This window comes from Oncorhynchus gorbuscha, linkage group LG06 (assembly GCF_021184085.1).
Source record: "Oncorhynchus gorbuscha isolate QuinsamMale2020 ecotype Even-year linkage group LG06, OgorEven_v1.0, whole genome shotgun sequence".
NCBI lineage: Eukaryota > Metazoa > Chordata > Actinopteri > Salmoniformes > Salmonidae > Oncorhynchus > Oncorhynchus gorbuscha.
Genome location: NC_060178.1, coordinates 11,574,061 through 11,596,107, shown reverse-complemented (window position 1 = coordinate 11,596,107; position 22,047 = coordinate 11,574,061). Strand labels below are relative to the sequence as shown.

The following is a 22,047-nucleotide window of genomic DNA, read 5'->3' as shown; positions in this document are numbered from 1 at the left end:
TGGTGTCATGTGTGAAGTTAAGTTTGCTCCCTCTAATTCTCTTTCTCCTTCTCTTTCTCCTTCTCTTTCTCTTTCTCTTTCTCTTTCTCTTTCTCTTTCTCTTTCTCTTTCTCTTTCTCTTTCTCTTTCTCTTTCTCGTTCTCTTTCTCTTGGAGGACATGCACCCTAGGACCGTGCCTCAGGACTTCCTAGCCTGATGCCTTCGTGCAGTCCCCAGTCCACCTGGTTGTGCTGCTGCTCCACTTTCAACTGTTCTGCCTGCAGCAATGGAACCCTGATCTGTTCCCCAGACGTGCTACCTTGTACTGGACCTGTTGTTTTGGACCCTATCTCTCTACCGCACCAAGCAATCTTTAACTCTGAATAATCGGCTATGAAAAGCCATCTGCCATTTACTCCTGAGGTGCTGACCTGTTGCACCCTCTACAACCACTGTGATTATTATTATTTGACCCTGCTGGTCATCTTTGAACATTTGAACATCTTGGCCATGTACTGTTATAACCTCCAGAAGAGATTAGAGAAGCCAGAAGAGGACTAGCCACCCCTCAGAGCCTCGTTCCTCTCTAGGTTTCTTCCTAGGTTCCTGCCTTCTTGGGGAGTTTTTCCTAGCCACCGTGATTCTACATCTGCATTGCTTGCTGTTTGGGGTTTTTGGCTGGGTTTCTGTACAGCACTTAGTGATATCGGCTGATTTAAATATGGCTTTATAAATACATTGGATTGATTGATTGATTGTATATATTCCGCTCCCACCTGTTCGCTGAAATAGAGCAAAACTTCCTCCACACCATTCTCCAGAACTTACCCACAGAGACAGCATTTCTTCTCCACTTGGTTGACACCATCACGCCGCCCAAACAAACTACCCTACTCCCCCCTCAACGATAAACAGTAGAAACCAATAAACAAACCCTACAACATGAGAAAATAGACTTGGAAAATACGCAAGAACCAAAATAAAAGAATAGCAACCCTCCTCACGAACCACAAAACCCCCACACAACCAACTTCTTCTTCTATGATATAATGGCGGTCCGCAAACCAACGTTAAATGGTGCATGCTGGAGTGTGTTCAATCACGGTTTACAACATTTCTAAATCCTCCTACCTAACTCAAAACTTCTGAGAAGAAAAAAACAGCCCTACTAACTTCTAATAAACCCTCCCCCATCCCCACAATTCCTTCCAAACACCCCAAACCCCATCCAACCTCAATGACCCTACACTTCAATCTTTCCCTCTCTTCAACATACTTGCAACAATATAGCAACACAAGCTCCACCGTTTCATTGACCATACCCTCCAGACACAAACCATTCACATGCTGCCAACCAGATGTAAGGACCAGTTCAATGTACAATGTCGTAAGCACAATCGAGTAAACACCACCTCTGCCTTCCAAATCTGATCTTTGAATCTTGGTCCACCGACCTTTCTTTGGAGGGCATATAAATGTCGTCCCTTGTGCTCAGAGCCCCATCTCTTCTGTCACACATCTATCAAAATGTCTCTGATCTCACATTTGGCCTCACGTCTACCCATCGGAACATTACTATCAATTATATCTTGTTTCAAAGCTCTTTTAGCTAACTGGTCTACAATTTCATTCCATTCCACACCCGAGTGTGCTGGGAACCAGGAGAATCTAACTACAACACCCATTCTCTCAATTCTCCATAATAACATTAATACCTCCAAAATATTACATTTACCAGATGATAAACTATTCAGACAGAGAATCTGGGCATACTATAATCCTAACAAGGTTGTACATCCTCCATCCATTGGAGGGCAACTATTATCACCAACAGTTCAACTGAATATACTGACAGTTCATCTGTTAGTCTTCTACATATCTGCACATCAAATTCAGGAAGGTAAACTCCTGCTCCTGAGCTCCACTATCTGGGTTCTACATATCTGCACATCACATCCAGGAAGGTAAACTCCTGCTCCTGAGCTCCACTATCTGGGTTCTACATATCTGCACATCAAATTCAGGAAGGTAAACTCCTGCTCCTGAGCTCCACTATCTGGGTTCTACATATCTGCACATCAAATTCAGGAAGGTAAACTCCTGCTCCTGAGCTCCACTATCTGGGTTCTACATATCTGCACATCAAATTCAGGAAGGTAAGCTCCTGCTCCTGAGCTCCACTATCTGGGTTCTACATATCTGCACATCAAATTCAGGAAGGTAAGCTCCTGCTCCTGAGCTCCACTATCTGGGTTCTACATATCTGCACATCAAATTCAGGAAGGTAAGCTCCTGCTCCTGAGCTCCACTATCTGGGTTCTACATATCTGCACATCAAATTCAGGAAGGTAAACTCCTGCTCCTGAGCTCCACTATCTGGGTTCTACATATCTGCACATCAAATTCAGGAAGGTAAACTCCTGCTCCTGAGCTCCACTATCTGGGTTCTACATATCTGCACATCAAATTCAGGAAGGTAAGCTCCTGCTCCTGAGCTCCACTATCTGGGTTCTACATATCTGCACATCAAATTCAGGAAGGTAAGCTCCTGCTCCTGAGCTCCACTATCTGGGTTCTACATATCTGCACATCAAATTCAGGAAGGTAAGCTCCTGCTCCTGAGCTCCACTATCTGGGTTCTACATATCTGCACATCAAATTCAGGAAGGTAAGCTCCTGCTCCTGAGCTCCACTATCTGGGTTCTACATATCTGCACATCACATCCAGGAAGGTAAACTCCTGCTCCTGAGCTCCACTATCTGGGTTCTACATATCTGCACATCACATCCAGGAAGGTAAGCTCCTGCTCCTGAGCTCCACTATCTGGGTTCTACATATCTGCACATCACATCCAGGAAGGTAAGCTCCTGCTCCTGAGCTCCACTATCTGGGTTCTACATATCTGCACATCAAATTCAGGAAGGTAAACTCCTGCTCCTGAGCTCCACTATCTGGGTTCTACATATCTGCACATCAAATTCAGGAAGGTAAACTCCTGCTCCTGAGCTCCACTATCTGGGTTCTACATATCTGCACATCAAATTCAGGAAGGTAAACTCCTGCTCCTGAGCTCCACTATCTGGGTTCTACATATCTGCACATCAAATTCAGGAAGGTAAGCTCCTGCTCCTGAGCTCCACTATCTGGGTTCTACATATCTGCACATCAAATTCAGGAAGGTAAGCTCCTGCTCCTGAGCTCCACTATCTGGGTTCTACATATCTGCACATCAAATTCAGGAAGGTAAGCTCCTGCTCCTGAGCTCCACTATCTGGGTTCTACATATCTGCACATCAAATTCAGGAAGGTAAACTCCTGCTCCTGAGCTCCACTATCTGGGTTCTACATATCTGCACATCAAATTCAGGAAGGTAAACTCCTGCTCCTGAGCTCCACTATCTGGGTTCTACATATCTGCACATCAAATTCAGGAAGGTAAGCTCCTGCTCCTGAGCTCCACTATCTGGGTTCTACATATCTGCACATCAAATTCAGGAAGGTAAGCTCCTGCTCCTGAGCTCCACTATCTGGGTTCTACATATCTGCACATCAAATTCAGGAAGGTAAGCTCCTGCTCCTGAGCTCCACTATCTGGGTTCTACATATCTGCACATCAAATTCAGGAAGGTAAACTCCTGCTCCTGAGCTCCACTATCTGGGTTCTACATATCTGCACATCAAATTCAGGAAGGTAAGCTCCTGCTCCTGAGCTCCACTATCTGGGTTCTACATATCTGCACATCAAATTCAGGAAGGTAAACTCCTGCTCCTGAGCTCCACTATCTGGGTTCTACATATCTGCACATCACATCCAGGAAGGTAAACTCCTGCTCCTGAGCTCCACTATCTGGGTTCTACATATCTGCACATCAAATTCAGGAAGGTAAACTCCTGCTCCTGAGCTCCACTATCTGGGTTCTACATATCTGCACATCAAATTCAGGAAGGTAAACTCCTGCTCCTGAGCTCCACTATCTGGGTTCTACATATCTGCACATCAAATTCAGGAAGGTAAGCTCCTGCTCCTGAGCTCCACTATCTGGGTTCTACATATCTGCACATCAAATTCAGGAAGGTAAGCTCCTGCTCCTGAGCTCCACTATCTGGGTTCTACATATCTGCACATCAAATTCAGGAAGGTAAACTCCTGCTCCTGAGCTCCACTATCTGGGTTCTACATATCTGCACATCAAATTCAGGAAGGTAAACTCCTGCTCCTGAGCTCCACTATCTGGGTTCTACATATCTGCACATCAAATTCAGGAAGGTAAACTCCTGCTCCTGAGCTCCACTATCTGGGTTCTACATATCTGCACATCAAATTCAGGAAGGTAAGCTCCTGCTCCTGAGCTCCACTATCTGGGTTCTACATATCTGCACATCAAATTCAGGAAGGTAAGCTCCTGCTCCTGAGCTCCACTATCTGGGTTCTACATATCTGCACATCAAATTCAGGAAGGTAAGCTCCTGCTCCTGAGCTCCACTATCTGGGTTCTACATATCTGCACATCAAATTCAGGAAGGTAAACTCCTGCTCCTGAGCTCCACTATCTGGGTTCTACATATCTGCACATCAAATTCAGGAAGGTAAGCTCCTGCTCCTGAGCTCCACTATCTGGGTTCTACATATCTGCACATCAAATTCAGGAAGGTAAACTCCTGCTCCTGAGCTCCACTATCTGGGTTCTACATATCTGCACATCACATCCAGGAAGGTAAACTCCTGCTCCTGAGCTCCACTATCTGGGTTCTACATATCTGCACATCACATCCAGGAAGGTAAGCTCCTGCTCCTGAGCTCCACTATCTGGGTTCTACATATCTGCACATCACATCCAGGAAGGTAAGCTCCTGCTCCTGAGCTCCACTATCTGGGTTCTACATATCTGCACATCACATCCAGGAAGGTAAGCTCCTGCTCCTGAGCTCCACTATCTGGGTTCTACATATCTGCACATCACATCCAGGAAGGTAAGCTCCTGCTCCTGAGCTCCACTATCTGGGTTCTACATATCTGCACATCACATCCAGGAAGGTAAGCTCCTGCTCCTGAGCTCCACTATCTGGGTTCTACATATCTGCACATCACATCCAGGAAGGTAAGCTCCTGCTCCTGAGCTCCACTATCTGGGTTCTACATATCTGCACATCAAATTCAGGAAGGTAAACTCCTGCTCCTGAGCTCCACTATCTGGGTTCTACATATCTGCACATCACATCCAGGAAGGTAAACTCCTGCTCCTGAGCTCCACTATCTGGGTTCTACATATCTGCACATCACATCCAGGAAGGTAAGCTCCTGCTCCTGAGCTCCACTATCTGGGTTCTACATATCTGCACATCACATCCAGGAAGGTAAACTCCTGCTCCTGAGCTCCACTATCTGGGTTCTACATATCTGCACATCACATCCAGGAAGGTAAACTCCTGCTCCTGAGCTCCACTATCTGGGTTCTACATATCTGCACATCACATCCAGGAAGGTAAACTCCTGCTCCTGAGCTCCACTATCTGGGTTCTACATATCTGCACATCACATCCAGGAAGGTAAAGGCTCCTGAGCTCCACTATCTGGGTCCTTGGATCCATCTGTGAAAAGTGGTAAAAAAGCATAACAACTTCTACCAATGTAATTGTCAACCAGTTTCCCTTTATCACTGACTTCTGACCAATCTGTCCTTTTCTCTACCAAGGTCAGATCAACAACAGGATCTGGGAGTAACCATGGAGGAACATCCCCTATCACCACAGAAGGGCCAACCGCCAATTAGCCGTGTGGTTCCAGTGTGGGAATGAAAGCAGTGTAGACACACGATTCCTAGGAGATAATAACCGGGTGGTTGCACGTTATTGTTCTAAGGTAGATTCTCCATAGGCCCATCATACATTCCATTCCTCCAGACTGAGAGGACAAAGGTATTTTGTCTGCTGCCTTAAGATTTACAATGGGCATGAGGTGACATAAAACCCCCACCTCCATGCCTCTCAATCTTACCCCCTCTTGTGGATGTGTGAGATCTCTCTGTAGGATTGTGGTCCACAGTAAACTGACCCTAACTGGCTAGCCATGACAACTGTATTATATACTATCTATTCTGACACTGCTCATACATATATTTATATTTATGAATTCTTATCCCATTCCTTTACAGGATTGTGTGTATTATGTTTTGTTGTGGAATTGTTAGGTATTATGTATTGTTGTAGAATAGTTAGGTATTACCTGTTAGAAACTGCTGCACTGTCGGATCTAGAAGCACAAGTATTTCGCTTAACAATAACATCTGCTAACCATGTGTAAGAGAACAAACATTTTTTGATTTGATTTGATTTACTAGTATATTCCCAACAGTCATCTAGAACAGTAGCAGTGGGATGCTCAACCTCACAGCCTTTCAACCCAATAAGCTAATGACAATTTATTACACCGTATATCCAAAGGCATTTCACCTGCCTCCACTAGTAAGACACATACAGATGTTGATTTAAATGCACCAATACATATCCTTAAAGCTATACACTGGATTCTGTCCAGCCTCTGAAGAAAAGTCTTTGGTCATTCCACTACGTTGACCCTATCTACTCCTGCACCATGCCAACAGACTGGGAAGATGGGACACCACCACCAACACACCCTGGAACTCTTCTGAAGTCAAATCTCGTATGCCCAAATACTTCTCTGCAGCTTCCCACCACAACATCTATTTTCTGTGATTTGTATGCCATTTTAACATTTGAGAATTAACCAATGATATTAGGCCACTCTTGGCCATGATTACAGACACCTGTGTCTTTTGACACTATATAAACGAGTCATCCCGCAGTGTTTGTGATTATACCGTGGTGAAGACAGCTTGGCTGTCGAAACGTTGGTAATTACATTTTTGCATCTGAGTTTTCTACTCCGCTAGCCAGCACCTCGCCTAAATAGGTGTGCGTTTCTTTTTCTTCTAGATTGCACTTGAATTATTCTATTCCTCTATTCCTTTGAAACATTTGTGAGTGTAATGTTTACTGTTCATTTCTGATTCTTTATTTCCCTTTTGTTTATTATCTATTTCACCTGCTTTGACAATGTAAGCATATGTTTCCCATGCCAATAAAGCCCTTTGAATTTAATTGAGAAAGAGAGAGAGAGGTGTGTGTGTATAGGGGAGATGAGTCAGTCATGGTTACTCAAAAGTTATGTGATGAGATAGCCCCGCTTGCAACTTCAAAATCAGTGTCGGCCCACGGCCCAATAGGAAATATTCTCTTGGTGTAATGATCAAGATGTTGGTTTCTCCCGTGGTAGACCTGGGTTCATATCCCGTCAGTTACATGAAGCAGTCTATTCTCTGAAAGGGGTGTTCCCAACAGTGGGATTGAAGAGGGGCCCCTCTCTCTCGCTCTCTGACCAGAGGAGACAGGTACAATGGTGTCTCCTCGGGTCAACAAAACTCACCTTGAGAGACTCCACAGCCTGTCTGAGCTCCTTCAGCTCCTTCTCTCTCTCCTGGAATCTCTGCTGGACCTTCTGCTGACTCATCCCCAGCTGCCTCTGTGGAGAATCACTCTTCAATGAGTTATCAAGCTTTATTTGTCCTGTAGATCAATAGTATAGCTATTATTTAACCTTATAACTGGAACCTTCATCAGGAGCTAGCCAGCTAATAAGCTACTATCTTTTTAGTCATTGTTAGCCACTGCTAGCAGTCTTTTCCTTTAGCTCGGACTCCAGCCACTTTAGCCCGGATAGCCTGGATAATACCTGCCAGTCTGCACAGCACGAAATCAGCCCTGAGCGTATCGAATTATTTTTTTCCCACTACCTCAACGGATTCCTGCCGCAAGCTCTGGACCACTACACCGGATCATCGCAGCTAGCTAGTTGCTACCGAGTGGCTATTGTGGCCAACGCCCTTGTCCAGAAGCATGCACCAGCTAGCCTCGCACTAGGCCCATTTCCCAGCTAGTAAACGAAGTGCACCAACTACAATACCGCTCTTGGAACCTTTGCTGACACGGAGCCCCGCCAATCCATAACGACTGGTCTGCTGACGTAAATTGGCCAATGTGCTCTCAACCGGCCTCTGCGTCGTGGATGTTGGTGTTGTTCCATCTGCTAGCCCCGGCATGCTAGCTTCCTGAACACCTTGTCTTCCGCTCGCCTTGCGTAGTAAATCGATCCCTGTTTCATCTTTGCTGCTCATTGGACCCTATGATCACTCGGCTACACAGCTGATGCCTGATGGACTGTTCATTAACACGGCACTTAATTTTGTTTATCTGTCGGCCCCAGCCTCGTACTCAGGCCCTGTGTGTTGTTAACAGACCCTCTCTGCCCATTCACCGGCGTTTACCCTTTCTTGTTGTCCAGCTGTTACCCGTTGTTGTCTCACCCGTTGTTGTCTTAGCGCTTCCAATCAACACCTGTATTTGCTTTATGCCTTTCTCTAACATCAATATGCCTTGTATACTGTTGTTTAGGGCAGCGCTCATTGTTATATTTTACTGTGGAGTCCCTAGTCCTGCTCAACATGCCTCAGATAGCCCTATTGTCCCATCCCCCCCAAACATGCAGAGACTGCACCTAGCTTAACCGGCGCCTCCAGAGATGAAACCTCTCTCATCGTCAATCAATGCCTAGGTTTACCCCCACTGTAGCCGCACCCTACCATACCCTTGTCTGTACACTATGCCCTGAATCTATTCTACCACGCCCAGAAATCTGCTCCTTTAATGCTCTGTTCCCAAAGCACTAGATGACCAGTTCTTATAGCCTTTAGCTGTAACCTCATCCTACTCTTCCTCTGTTCCTCTGGGGATGTAGAGGTTAACCCAGACCCTGTGTGTCCCCAGGCGCTCTCATTTGCTGACTTCTGCAACCGTAAAAGCCTTGGGTTCATGTATGCTAACATCAGAAGCCTGGTTTAGGAAGGCCACCAAAAATGCAGAAATGTCCATCCCCAATTACAACATTTTCAGTCAAGAGAGAACTGCTAAAGGGGGCGGAATTGCAATCTACTGTAGAGATAGCCTGCATAGTTCTGTCATACTATCCAGGTTTATGCCCAAACAGTTCGAGCTTCTACTTTTAAAGATCCATCTATACAGAAATAAGTCCCTCGCTGTTGCCGCATGTTATAGACACCCCTTAGCCCCCAGCTGTACCCTGAACACCATATCAAATCAAATCAAATCAAATCAAATTTATTTATATAGCCCTTCGTACATCAGCTGATATCTCAAAGTGCTGTACAGAAACCCAGCCTAAAACCCCAAACAGCAAACAATGCAGGTGTAAAAGCACGGTGGCTAGGAAAAACTCCCTAGAAAGGCCAAAACCTAGGAAGAAACCTAGAGAGGAACCGGGCTATGTGGGGTGGCCAGTCCTCTTCTGGCTGTGCCGGGTAGAGATTATAACAGAACATGACCAAGATGTTCAAATGTTCATAAATGACCAGCATGGTCAAATAATAATAAGGCAGAACAGTTGAAACTGGAGCAGCAGCACAGTCAGATGGACTGGGGACAGCAAGGAGCCATCATGTCAGGTAGTCCTGGGGCACGGTCCTAGGGCTCAGGTCAGTTGAAACTGGAGCAGGAGCATGGCCAGGTGGACTGGGGACAGCAAGGAGTCCTCATGTCAGGTAGTCCTGGGACATGGTCCTAGGGCCCAGGCCAGTTGAAACTGGAGCAGCAGCATGGCCAGGTGGACTGGGGACAGCAAGGAGTCATCATGTCAGGTAGTCCTGGGGCATGGTTCTAGGGCTCAGGTCCTCCGAGAGAGAGAAAGAAAGAGAGAAGGAGAGAATTAGAGAACGCACACTTAGATTTACACAGGACACCGAATAGGACAGGAGAAGTACTCCAGATAAACAAACTGACCCTAGCCCCCCCGACACATAAACTACTGCAGCATAAATACTGGAGGCTGAGACAGGAGGGGTCAGGAGACACTGTGGCCCCATCCGAGGACACCCCCGGACAGGGCCATATGTGAACTGATTGCCCCCCATCAATGTTCAGAGTTTGTGCTGCTTGTGTGACCTACACTGGGATATGCTAAACACCCCGGCCGTCCTACAATCTAAACTAGATGCCCTCAATCTCACACAAATTATTAAGGAACCTAACAGGTACAACCCCAAATCCGTAAACACGGGCACCCTCATAGATATCATTCTTACCAACTTGCCCTCTAAATACACCTTTGCTGTTTTCAACCAGAATCTCAGCGATCGCTGCCTCATTGCCTGCGTCTGTTATGGGTCCGCGGTCAAATCACCAACCCTCATCACAGTCAAGCGCTACCTCTAACAACTTCTGCGAGCAGGCCTTTCTAATCGACCTGGCCCATGTATCTTGGAAGGATATTGACCTCATCCCTTCAGTAGAGGATGCCTGGTTGTTCTTTAAAAGTGCTTTCCTCAAATCAAATCAAATTTTATTTGTCACATACACATGGTTAGCAGATGTTAATGCGAGTGTAGCGAAATGCTTGTGCTTCTAGTTCCGACAATGCAGTGATAACCAACAAGTAATCTAACTAACAATTCCAAAACTACTGTCTTATACACAGTGTAAGAGGATAAGGAACATGTACATAAGGATATGTGAATGAGTGATGGTACAGAGCAGCATACAGTAGATGGTATCGAGTACAGTATATACATATGAGATGAGTGTGTAGACAAAGTAAACAAAGTGGCATAGTTAAAGTGGCTAGTGATACATGTGTTACATAAGGATGCAGTCGATGATGTAGAGTACAGTATATACATATGCATATGAGATGAATAATGTAGGGTAAGTAACATTATATAAGGTAGCATTGTTTAAAGTGGCTAGTGATATATTTACATCATTTCCCATCAATTCCCATTATTAAAATGGCTGGAGTTGGGTCAGTGTCAATGGCAGTGTGTTGGCAGCAGCCACTCAGTGTTAGTGGTGGCTGTTTAACAGTCTGATGGCCTTGAGATAGAAGCTGTTTTTCAGTCTCTCGGTCCCAGCTTTGATGCACCTGTACTGACCTCGCCTTCTGGATGATAGCGGGGTGAACAGGCAGTGGTTCGGGTGGTTGATGTCCTTGATGATCTTTATGGCCTTCCTGTAACAACGGGTGGTGTAGGTGTCCTGGAGGGCAGGTAGTTTGCCCCCGGTGATGCGTTGTGCAGTCCTCACTACCCTCTGGAGAGCCTTACGGTTGAGGGCGGAGCAGTTGCCGTACCAGGCGGTGATACAGCCCGCCAGGATGCTCTTGATTGTGCATCTGTAGAAGTTTGTGAGTGCTTTTGGTGACAAGCCGAATTTCTTCAGCCTCCTGAGGTTGAATAGGCGCTGCTGCGCCTTCTTCACGACGCTGTCAGTGTGAGTGGACCAATTCAGTTTGTCTGTGATGTGTATGCCGAGGAACTTAAAACTAGCTACCCTCTCCACTACTGTTCCATCGATGTGGATAGGGGGGTGTTCCCTCTGCTGTTTCCTGAAGTCCACAATCATCTCCTTAGTTTTGTTGACGTTGAGTGTGAGGTTATTTTCCTGACACCACACTCCGAGGGCCCTCACCTCCTCCCTGTAGGCCGTCTCGTCGTTGTTGGTAATCAAGCCTACCACTGTTCCTCACCATCTTAAATAAGTATGCCCCTTTCAATAAATGTTGAACTAAGAACAGAAACATTCCTTGGTTCACTCCAGACTTGACTGGCCTTGACCAAAACAAAAACACTCTGTGGTGTACTGCACTAGCTTCGGATAGTCCCAGCTATATGAAACTTTTCAGGGAAGTCAGGAACTAATACGCACAGTCAGTTAGGAAAGTAAAGGCTAGTTTTTTCAAACAGAAATTTGCATCCTGCAGCATTAATTCCAAAAGGTTTTGGGACACTAAAATCCATGGAGAACAAGAGTACCTCCTCCCAGCTGCCCACTGCACTGAGGCTAGGAAACATTATAACCACTGATAAATCCATGACAATCAAGAATTTCAAGAAGCATTTCGCTATGGCTGGCCATGCTTTCCACCTGGCTACCCCAAACCTGGCCAGCAGCTCTGCACCCCCTGCAGCAACTGGGCCAAGCCCCCCCCCCTGCTTCTCCTTCACCCAAATCCAGATTGCTGATTTTCTGAAAGAGCTGGTAAATATGGATCCCTACAAATCAGCTGGGCTAGACAATCTGGACCGTCTCTTCCTAAAACTATCAGCCGCCATTGTTGTAACCCCTATTACTAATCTGTTCAACCGCTCTTTCATATCATCTGAGATTCCTAAAGATTGGAAAGCTGCCGCGGTCATCAAAGGGGAAGACACTCTCGACCCAAACTGTTATAGATCTATATCCATCCTGCCCTGCCTTTCTAAAGTCTTCAAAAGCCTGTGAACAAACAGATCACCGACCATTTCGAATCCCAACATACCTCCTCCGCTATGCAATCTGGTTTCTGAGCTGGTCACGGGTGCACCTCAGCCACGCTCAAGGTCCAAAACAATATCATAACCTCCATCGATAAAAGACAGTACTGCGCAGCCGTCTCGGTGGCGGAGATCTTTCTGGGCTATACTCAGCCTTGTCTCAGGATGGTAAGTTGGTGGTTGAAGTTATCCCTCTAGTGGTGTGGGGGCTGTGCTTTGGCAAAGTGGGTGGGGTTATATCCTTCCTGTTTGGCCCTGTCCGGGGGTGTCCTCGGATGGGGCCACAGTGTCTCCTGACCCCTCCTGTCTCAGCCTCCAGTATTTATGCTGCAGTAGTTTATGTGTCGGGGGCTAGGGTCAGTTTGTTATATCTGGAGTACTTCTCCTGTCCTATTCGGTGTCCTGTGTGAATTTAAGTGTGCTCTCTCTAATTCTCTCTTTCTCTCTTTCTTTCTTTCTTTCTTTCTTTCTCTCTCTCGGAGGACCTGATCCCTAGGACCATGCCTCAGGACTACCTGCTGTCCCCAGTCCACCTGGCCGTGCTGCTGCTCCAGTTTCAACTGTTCTGCCTTATTATTATTGGACCATGCTGGTCATTTATGAACATTTCAACATCTTGGCCATGTTCTGTTATAATCTCCACCCGGCACAGCCAGAAGAGGACTGGTCACCCCACATAGCCTGGTTCCTCTCTAGGTTTCTTCCTAGGTTTTGGCCTTTCTAGGGAGTTTTTCCTAGCCACCGTGCTTCTACACCTGCATTGCTTGCTGTTTGGGGTTTTAGGCTGGGTTTCTGTACAGCACTTTGAGATATCAGCTGATGTACGAAGGGCTATATAAATAAATTTGATTTGATTTGATTTGAACCCATCTTTAATGCTCTTACTGAGGGAAGGAGGTTGTTGGCCAAGATTTTGTGATACATGGCCCCATCCATCCTCCCCTCAATACGGTGAAGTCGTCCTGTCCCCTTTGCAGAATAGCATCCCCAGAGAATGATGTTTCCACATCCATGCTTCACGGGTGGGATGGCGTTCTTGGGGTTGTACTCATCCTTCTTCTTCCTCCAAACACGGCGAGTGGAGTTTAGACCAAAAAGCTCTGCTTTTGTCTCATCAGTCCACATGACCTTCTCCCATTCCCCCTCTGGATCATCCAGATGTCATTGGCAAACTTCAGACAGGCCTGGACATGCGCTGGCTTGAGCAGGGTGACCTTGCGTGCTTTGCAGGATTTTAATCCATGACGGCGTAGTATGTTACTAATGGTTTTCTTTGAGACTGTGGTCCCAGCTCTCTTCAGGTCATTGACCAGATCCTGCCATGTAGTTCTGGTCTGATCCCTCACCTTCCTCATGATCATTGATGCCCCACGAGGTGAGATCTTGCATGGAGACCCAGACCGAGGGTGATTTTACCGTCATCTTGAACTTCTTCCATTTTCTAATAATTGCGCCAACAGTTGTTGCCTTCTCACCAAGCTGCTTGCCTATTGTCCTGTAGCCCATCCCAGCCTTGGCCAGGTCTACAATTGTATCCCTGATGTCCTTACACAGCTCCCTAGTCTTGGCCATTGTGGAAAGGTTGGAGTCTGTTTGATTGAGGATGTGGACAGGTGTCTTTTATACAGGTAACGACTTCAAACAGGTGCAGTCAATACAGGTAATGAGTGGAGAACAGGAGGGATTCTTAGAGAAAAACTAACAGCTCTGTGAGAGCTGGGATTCTTACTGGTTGGTAGGTGATCAAATACTTATGTCATGAAATAAAATGCAAATGAATAACTTAAAAATCATGCAATTTGATTTTCTGGATTTTTGTTTTAGATTCCGTCTCTCACAGTTGAAGTGTACCTATGATAAAAATTACAGACCTCTACATGCTTTGTAAGTAGGAAAACCTGCTAAATTGACAGTGTATCAAATACTTGTTCTCCCCACTGTATATCACTCCAGTGTAAGTTGCTAAATTGTAATTACTTTTCCATTATTGGCCTATTTATTGCCTTTACCTCCTTACTTCATTTGCACAGACTGTATACAGATTTTTCTATTGTGTTATTGACTGTACGTTTGTTTATCCCATGTGGAACTCTGTGTTGTTTTTGTCGCATTGCTTTGCTTTATCTTGGCCAGGTCGCAGTTGAAAATGAGAACTTGTTCTCAACTGGCCTAAAATATATATGTATTATTGTGACATAGGGCCCATAGAGAGGAAGGTCTGTAATATTGATGGTCCCTTTACAGTGTGATATTTTTTCGTTGCTAGGTGAATGATTATAGTTTTATGGTTGGCATACATGTATCAAGGGGTTGAGACTGAACTTTGGACTCATTAAAGGGCATTCAGAATGATAATAGTGTTTGACTTTTTAAAATGGTCATACATTGGAGCAAACTCAATATACTCAAGGTTTGTGTTCAAATTTGTTCTGCCGTGGATCCATTTAATTTGACTGATCTCATATTCAAACAGTCTTAGTTCCTACTGTATCATTAATTCTTTGTTTATCAGACAGTCACCAACAAGTTGTTCTAGTCTTACCTGTTTCTCAGTCCTCTCTGCTGAAGCTGACACTGTATCATGGCCTTTATGTTCATCCATTGTACACAGATAACAGATACACTGCTGATCGGTACGACAGTAAACCTCCAGCAGTTTGTCATGATGAGAGCAGATCTTCTCCTGTAGTTGTGTGGTGGCTTTGACCAGCTTGTGCTTCTTCAAAGCAGGAGATTCATAGTGAGATTGGAGGTGATTCTCACAGTAAGAGGCCAGACACGGCAGACAGGACATGAGGGCTTTCCGCTTTCTGCTTCCAGTGCAGATGTCACACGCCACATCTCCAGGTCCACCATAGCACAGAGCAGGAGGGGGAGCAGCCTGGAGTCCTGTTTTCTTCATTTTCTCCACCATCTCAGCCAACATATTATTTTTCTTCAGATTAGGCCTTGGAGTGAAGGTCTCTCTGCACTGCGGACAGCTATAGACCCCTTTCAGAACTTCCTGATCCCAGCAGCCGTCAATACAGCTTCTACAGTAATTGTGTCCACAGGGGATGGTGACTGGTTCCTTCAGTACATCCAGACAGACAGAACAACAGAACTGGTCCTGGTCCAGCTGAACTCCCTGCTGAGCCATTTGGATGGATTTTCACTCTCACACAGACAGACGACACAAAGACTCAGATCAGTTTAATTTCTTCAGAAGAGAGTTTGTGGGAGGGGAAGGGACTTCCCGGTTCTGCCAGAGGGGTGAGAGTAGAGGGAGGGACAGAGGGAGGGATGGGTGCTGAGAGGGATCCAGTGAGGTAGAAGTTAGAGGAAGGGAGGGAGAGAGAGAACTGCATGCGAGGTCTAGAGTAATTGAGTAATTGCCTCTGGCCCCCTCTCAGTTAGGAGGAGTGATGAGCTCTACAGTGGAGTCTCACAACTCAATCGCTGGTTGAAAACTGTTTTCTGCCACTCCCAAAAGATAGAATTAGTAGATAATTGTCCCTCTTTCTGGGACTCACCCACAAACAGGACCAAGCCTGACCTGCTGAGGAGTGACGGACTCCATCCTAGCTGGAGGGGCGCTCTCATCTTATCTACCAACATAGACAAGGCTCTAACTCCCTTAGCTCCACAATGAAATAGGGTGCAGGCCAGGCAGCAGGCTGTTAGCCAGCCTGTCAGCTTAATGGAGTCTGCTACTAGCACAGTCAGTGTAGGCAGCTCAGATATCCCCATTTTTTATTTTTTATTTTTTATTTCACCTTTATTTAACCAGGTAGGCAAGTTGAGAACAAGTTCTCATTTACAATTGCGACCTGGCCAAGATAAAGCAAAGCAGTTCGACACATACAACGACACAGTGTTACACATGGAGTAAAACAAACATACAGTCAATAATACAGTATAAACAAGTCTATATACGATGTGAGCAAATGAGGTGAGATAAGGGAGGTAAAGGCAAAAAAAGGCCATGGCGGCAAAGTAAATACAATATAGCAAGTAAAACACTGGAATGGTAGATTTGCAATGGAAGAATGTGCAAAGTAGAAATAAAAATAATGGGGTGCAAAGGAGCAAAATAAATACTGTGTCTGTGCCTCAACCTAGGTTGGGCAAAACTAAACATGGCGGTGTTCGCCTTAGCAATCTCACTGGAATAAAGACCTCCTCCATTCCTGCCGTTATTGAAAGTGATTGTGATACCTCACATCTCAAAATAGGGCTACTTAATGTTAGATCCCTCACTTCCAAGGCAGTTATAGTCAATGAACTAATCACTGATCATAATCTTGATGTGATCGGCCTGACTGAAACATGGCTGAGGCCTCACCTCCTGGTTACACTAGTGACCATATCCCCAGCGCATTCCACAAAGGCGGATCAATTTACCAAAAATAAATTGACGTTTTCATCTTTTAAGCTTCTAGTCAAGAAATCTATGCATCCTGCTCAATCACTTTTTATAGCTACGGTTTACAGGCCTCCTGGGCCATATACAGCGTTCTTCACTGAGTTCCCTGAATTCCTATAGGAACTTGTAATCAAGGCAGATAATATTCCAATTTTTGGTGACTTTAATATTCACATGGATAAGTCCACAGACCCAGTCCAAAAGGCTTTCGGAGCCATCATCGACTCAGTGGGTTTTGTCCAACATGTCTCCAGACCTACTCACTGCCAATGTCATACTCTGGACCTAGTTTTGTCCCGTAGAATAAATGTTGTGGATCTAAATGTTTTTCCTCATAATCCTGGACTAACGGACCACCATTTTATTATGTTTGCAATCGCAACAGAAAATCTGCTCAGACCCCAACCAAGGATCATTAAAAGTCGTGCTCTAAATTCTCGGACAACCCAAAGATTCTTAGATGTCCTTCCAGACTCCCTACACCTACCCAAGGATGTCAGAGTACAAAAATCAGTTAACCACCTAACTGAGGAATTCAATTTAACCTTGCGCAATACCCTAGATGCAGTTGCACCCCTAAAAACTAAAAACATTTGTCATAAGAAACTAGCTCCCTGGTATACAGAAAATACCTGAGCTCTGTAGCAAGCTTCCAGAAAATTGGAATGGAAATGGCGCCACACCAAACTGGAAGTCTTCCGACTAGCTTGGAAAGACAGTACCGTGCAGTATCGAAGAGCCCTCACTGCTGCTTGATCATCCTACTTTTCCAACTCAATTAAGGAAAATAAGAACAATCCAAAATGTATTTTTGATACTGTCGCAAAGCTAACTAAAAAGCAGCATTCCCAACGAGTGTATGGCTTTCACTTCAGCAGTGATAAATTCAGGAACTTCTTTGAGGAAAAGATCATGATCATTAGAAAGCAAATTACAGACTCCTCTTTAAATCTGCGTATTCCTCCAGAGCTCAGTTGTCGTGAGTCTGCACAACACTGCCAGGACCTAGGATCAAGGGAGACACTCAAGTGTTTTAGTACTATATCTCTTGACACAATGATGAAAATAATCATGGCCTCTAAACCTTCAAGCTGCATACTGGACCCTATTCCAATTAAACTACTGAAAGAGCTGCTACCTGTGCTTGGCCCTCCTATGTTGAACATCTCTATCCACCGGATGTGTACCAAACTGATAGAGGAATTCTTAATCCCTTTATGTTTTATTGCCAAAACCAATTAAATTCGCACTCATTTCTAATTCATGATAAGTTGTAAGTTTATCATTTGCATGAATTAGCAAGAGACCAGTCTTAAAAAACAAGTTCAGCATTTATTCTTGATGAGTACTAAATCCTCACACACATTACCACAGGTTATAAACTGAAAATGACGTCAGCGTTTTCCAAACGTTCCGTTTCACAAACAGAGGGCCCCTCTAATTCTCAAGCCTCCGCGTTATCAGCACGAAGTCAAGGCCAGTCAGCATAAATCAACATTCCCGACTATTTTGGAGATGGCCCGTTCCCACCACCTGGAGATTTGTACAACTGAATGAACTTAAAGAACAGACCTTCATTGTTACTTAACTTCCTGACTACATTATATACAATTGTGAAAGGGAGCAAGAGGGACAGTACATTATAGCATTTGGACTAGTCAGTTTCTGATTGGAATGTATACATAATTAGTCATTTCAAACATATTTTCCTCTATCACAAACTCACTAAAAGTGGCAGTAATAAAGCCTCTTTTGAAAAAGCCAAACCTTGACCCAGAAAAAAAAAAAAAACGATCCTATATTGAATCTCCAATTCCTCTCAAAAATGATAGAGAAAGCTGTTGCGCAGCAACTCACTGCATTCCTGAAGACAAACAATGTATACGGAACGCTTCAGTCTGGTTTTAGACCACATCATAACACTGAGACTGCACTTGTGAATGTGGTAAATTAACTTTTAATGGCGTCAGACTGAGGCTCTGCATCTGTCCTCGTGCTCCTAGACCTTAGTGCTGCTTTTGATACCATTGATCACCACATTCTTTTGGAGATTGGAAATCCAAATTGTTCTACACGGACAAGTTCTGGCCTGGTTTAGATCTTATCTGTCGGAAATATATCAGTTTGTCTCTGTGGATGATTTGTCCTCATAGAAAAATCAACTGTAATTTTTGGTGTTCCTCAAGGTTCCATTTTAGGACCACTATTGTTTTCACTATATGTTTTATCTCTTGGTGATGTCATTCGGAAACATAATGTTAACTTTCACTAATATACGGATGACACACAGCTGTACATTTCGATGAAACACGGTGAAGCCCCAAAATTGCCCTCGCTGGAAGCCTGTGTTTCAGACATAAGGAAGTGGATGGTTGCAAATGTTTTGCTTTTAAACTCAGACAAAACAGAGATGCTTGTTCTAGGTCCCAAGAAACAAAAATATCTTCTGTTGAATCTGACAATTAATCTTGATGGTTGTACAGTCATCTCAAATAAAACTGTGAAGGACCTCGGCGTTACTCTGGGCCCTGATCTCTCTTTTGACGAACATATCAAGACTATTTCAAGGACAGTTTTTTTCCATCTACGTAACATTGCAAAAAACAGAAACTTTCTGTCCACAAATGATGCATAAAAATTACTCCATGCTTTTGTCACTTCTAGGTTAGATTACTGCAATGCTCTACTTTCCAGGCTACCCGGATAAAGCACTAAATAATCTTCAGTTAGTGCTAAACATGGGTGCTAGAATCTTGACTAGAACCAAAACATGTGATCATATTACTCCAGTACTAGCCTCTCTACACAGGCTTCCCATTAAGGCAAGGGCTGATTTCAAGGTTTCACTGCTAACCTACAAAGCATTACATGGGCTTGCTCCTACCTATCTTTCCGATTTGGTCCTGCCATACATACCTACACGTATGCTACGGTCACAAGACGCAGGCCTCCTAACTGTCCCTAAAATTTCTAAGCAAACAGCTGGAGGCAGGGCTTTCTCTTATAGAGATCAATTTTTATGGAATGGTCTGCCTATCCATGTGAGAGACACAGACACAGTCTCGGTCTCAAACTTTGAGTCTATATTGAAGACTCATCTCTTCAGTAGGTCCTATGATTGAGTGTAGTCTGGCCCAGGAGTGTGAAGGTGAAAGGAAAGGCACTGGAGCAACGAACCGCCCTTGCTGTCTCTGCTTGGCCGGTTCCCCTCTCTCCACTGGGATTCTCTGCCTCTAACCCTATTACAGTGGCTGAGTCACTGGCTTACTGGGGCTCTCTCATACCGTCCCTGGGAGGGGTGCGTCACTTGAGTGGGTTGAGACACTGACGTGATCTTCCTGTCTGGGTTGGTGCCGCCCCTTGGGTTGTGGAGATCTTTGTGGGCTATACTCGGCCTTGTCTCAGGATGGTAGGTTGGTGGTTGAAGATATCCCTCTAGTGGTGTGGGGGCTATGTTTTGGCAAAGTGGGTGGGGTAATATCCTGCCTGTTTGGCCCTGTCCGGGGGTATCTTTGGACGGGGCCACAATGTGTCCCGACCCCTCCTGTCTCAACCTCCAGTATATATGCTGCACTAGTTTATGTGTCGGGGGGCTAGGGTCAGTCTGTTATATTTGGAGTATTTCTCCTGTCTTATCCGGTGTCCTGTGTGAATTTAAGTATGCTCTCTCTAGTTCTCTCTTTCTCACATTCTTTCTTTCTTTCTCTCTCTCCGAGGACCTGAGCCTTAGGACATGCCTCAGGACTACCTGGCCTGATGACTCCTTGCTGTCCGCAGTCCACCTGGCCATGCTGCTGCTCCAGTTTCAACTGTTCTGCCTGCTGCTATGGGACCCTGACCTGTTGACCGGACGTGCTACCTGTCCCAGACCTGCTGTTTTCAACTCTCTAGAGACAGCAGGAGTGGTAGAGATACTCTGGATGATTGGCTATGAAAAGCCAACTGACATTTACTCCTGAGGTGCTGACCTTTTGCACCCTCGACATCAACTTTGATTACTATTATTTGACCCTGCCTGTCATCTATGAACATTTGAACATCTTGGCCATGTTCTGTTCTAATTTCCACCTGGCACAGCCAGAAGAGGACTGGCCACCCCTCACAGCCTGGATCCTCTCTAGGTTTCTTCCTAGGTTCTGGCCTTTCTAGGGAGTTTTTCCTAGCCACCTTGCTTCTACACCTGCATTGCTTGCTGTTTGGGGTTTTAGGCTGGGTTTCTGTACAGCACTTTGAGATATCAGCTGATGTAAGAAGGGCTTTATAAATACATTTTATTTTATTTTATTTGTTTTAGAGGGAGACAAATATTTCAGTTCATAGGTTAGAGCCCTTCATTTGGAATAAATCTTACAAATGTGAGTTGTTAGAATATATAAAGCATAACAGTTTATATGAAGTACATATTATAATTATTGTAATGACCTTCATGCCTTATAATACACCTATGTGTTATAACACTGATTATAAGTGTCTATATTAATTAATTAGTGGTTGAATGGGGGGGGGGCTTGATATTGAAACAATGTACTGTAGTTGAAATGAATACTGTATGTATTGACTGATCATTGAGAATGAGGTAATACTTTACATTACATTGTGGTTATTACTGTTAGGTCTAGGGTCAGGGTTAGAGGTATTACATTCAGCAGTAACTCTAGACATATCTAGGACTAAAAAGAGAAGACGTTTTACAATCAGAGTTCTTTGTATCTCTTCTTAGTCATACAGATACACATCTTATAGGTGGACAGGGTTATGAACACATCCAATACATTATTTCTGAAACCAGATGAAATGAAACTGTCTTTCAGCAGGAAAAGCTTCTCTAATAATCCTAACCATGGCTGGGTGTCTTCAGAGACTGAGAGGTATAGAATCTGTAGTGGCCAATCGGTTCAAACATGACACGACCAAGAACTTTGAATTCAATGATAGACTTTTAATACACCCGTATCATAAGCCATAAGCCGGAGAGCCCCGCGGGACACACTCCTTTTCCAGTGCCCTGGCTCCAGTATTTATTCACATATTACATATGAGACCATCCCACATGCAAAATGAATCTACATTCCAATCCGTGCATCCTGTTTGTTCAGCCCAGTAACGCCCACATCTGCTTTCGGCCAGATTACAAGACCCTTCCTGTTCCTGCACTTAGCTAAATGCATTCTTTTGTTTGTGTATTATCTAAGATCAGCAGACTGTGTCTCCTCAGTTTCTAGCGTGTCCAGCTATACTAAAAATACTATACATTCCTCTTATT

At 44.7% G+C, this 22,047-nt stretch overlaps 1 protein-coding gene and 1 pseudogene across 4 annotated transcripts in view; one reads left to right on the top strand and one right to left on the bottom strand.

Annotated features, from left to right (window-relative positions):
• The window catches only part of LOC124037530 (E3 ubiquitin/ISG15 ligase TRIM25-like), a 48,690-nt gene extending 33,115 nt beyond the window's left edge, over positions 1-15,575 (bottom strand). For all 4 annotated transcript variants that reach the window (XM_046352325.1, XM_046352322.1, XM_046352323.1 and 1 more), the window contains exons 1-2: positions 14,922-15,575; positions 7,426-7,521 (exon numbers count right to left, since the gene is read on the bottom strand). In XM_046352325.1, coding sequence (XP_046208281.1) covers positions 7,426-7,521; positions 14,922-15,518 — 693 coding nt within the window. In that variant the 5' untranslated portion in view covers positions 15,519-15,575. The remainder of the gene's footprint in view (positions 1-7,425; positions 7,522-14,921) is intronic.
• The window catches only part of LOC124037532, a 116,719-nt pseudogene that overhangs the window by 39,830 nt on the left and 54,842 nt on the right, over positions 1-22,047 (top strand).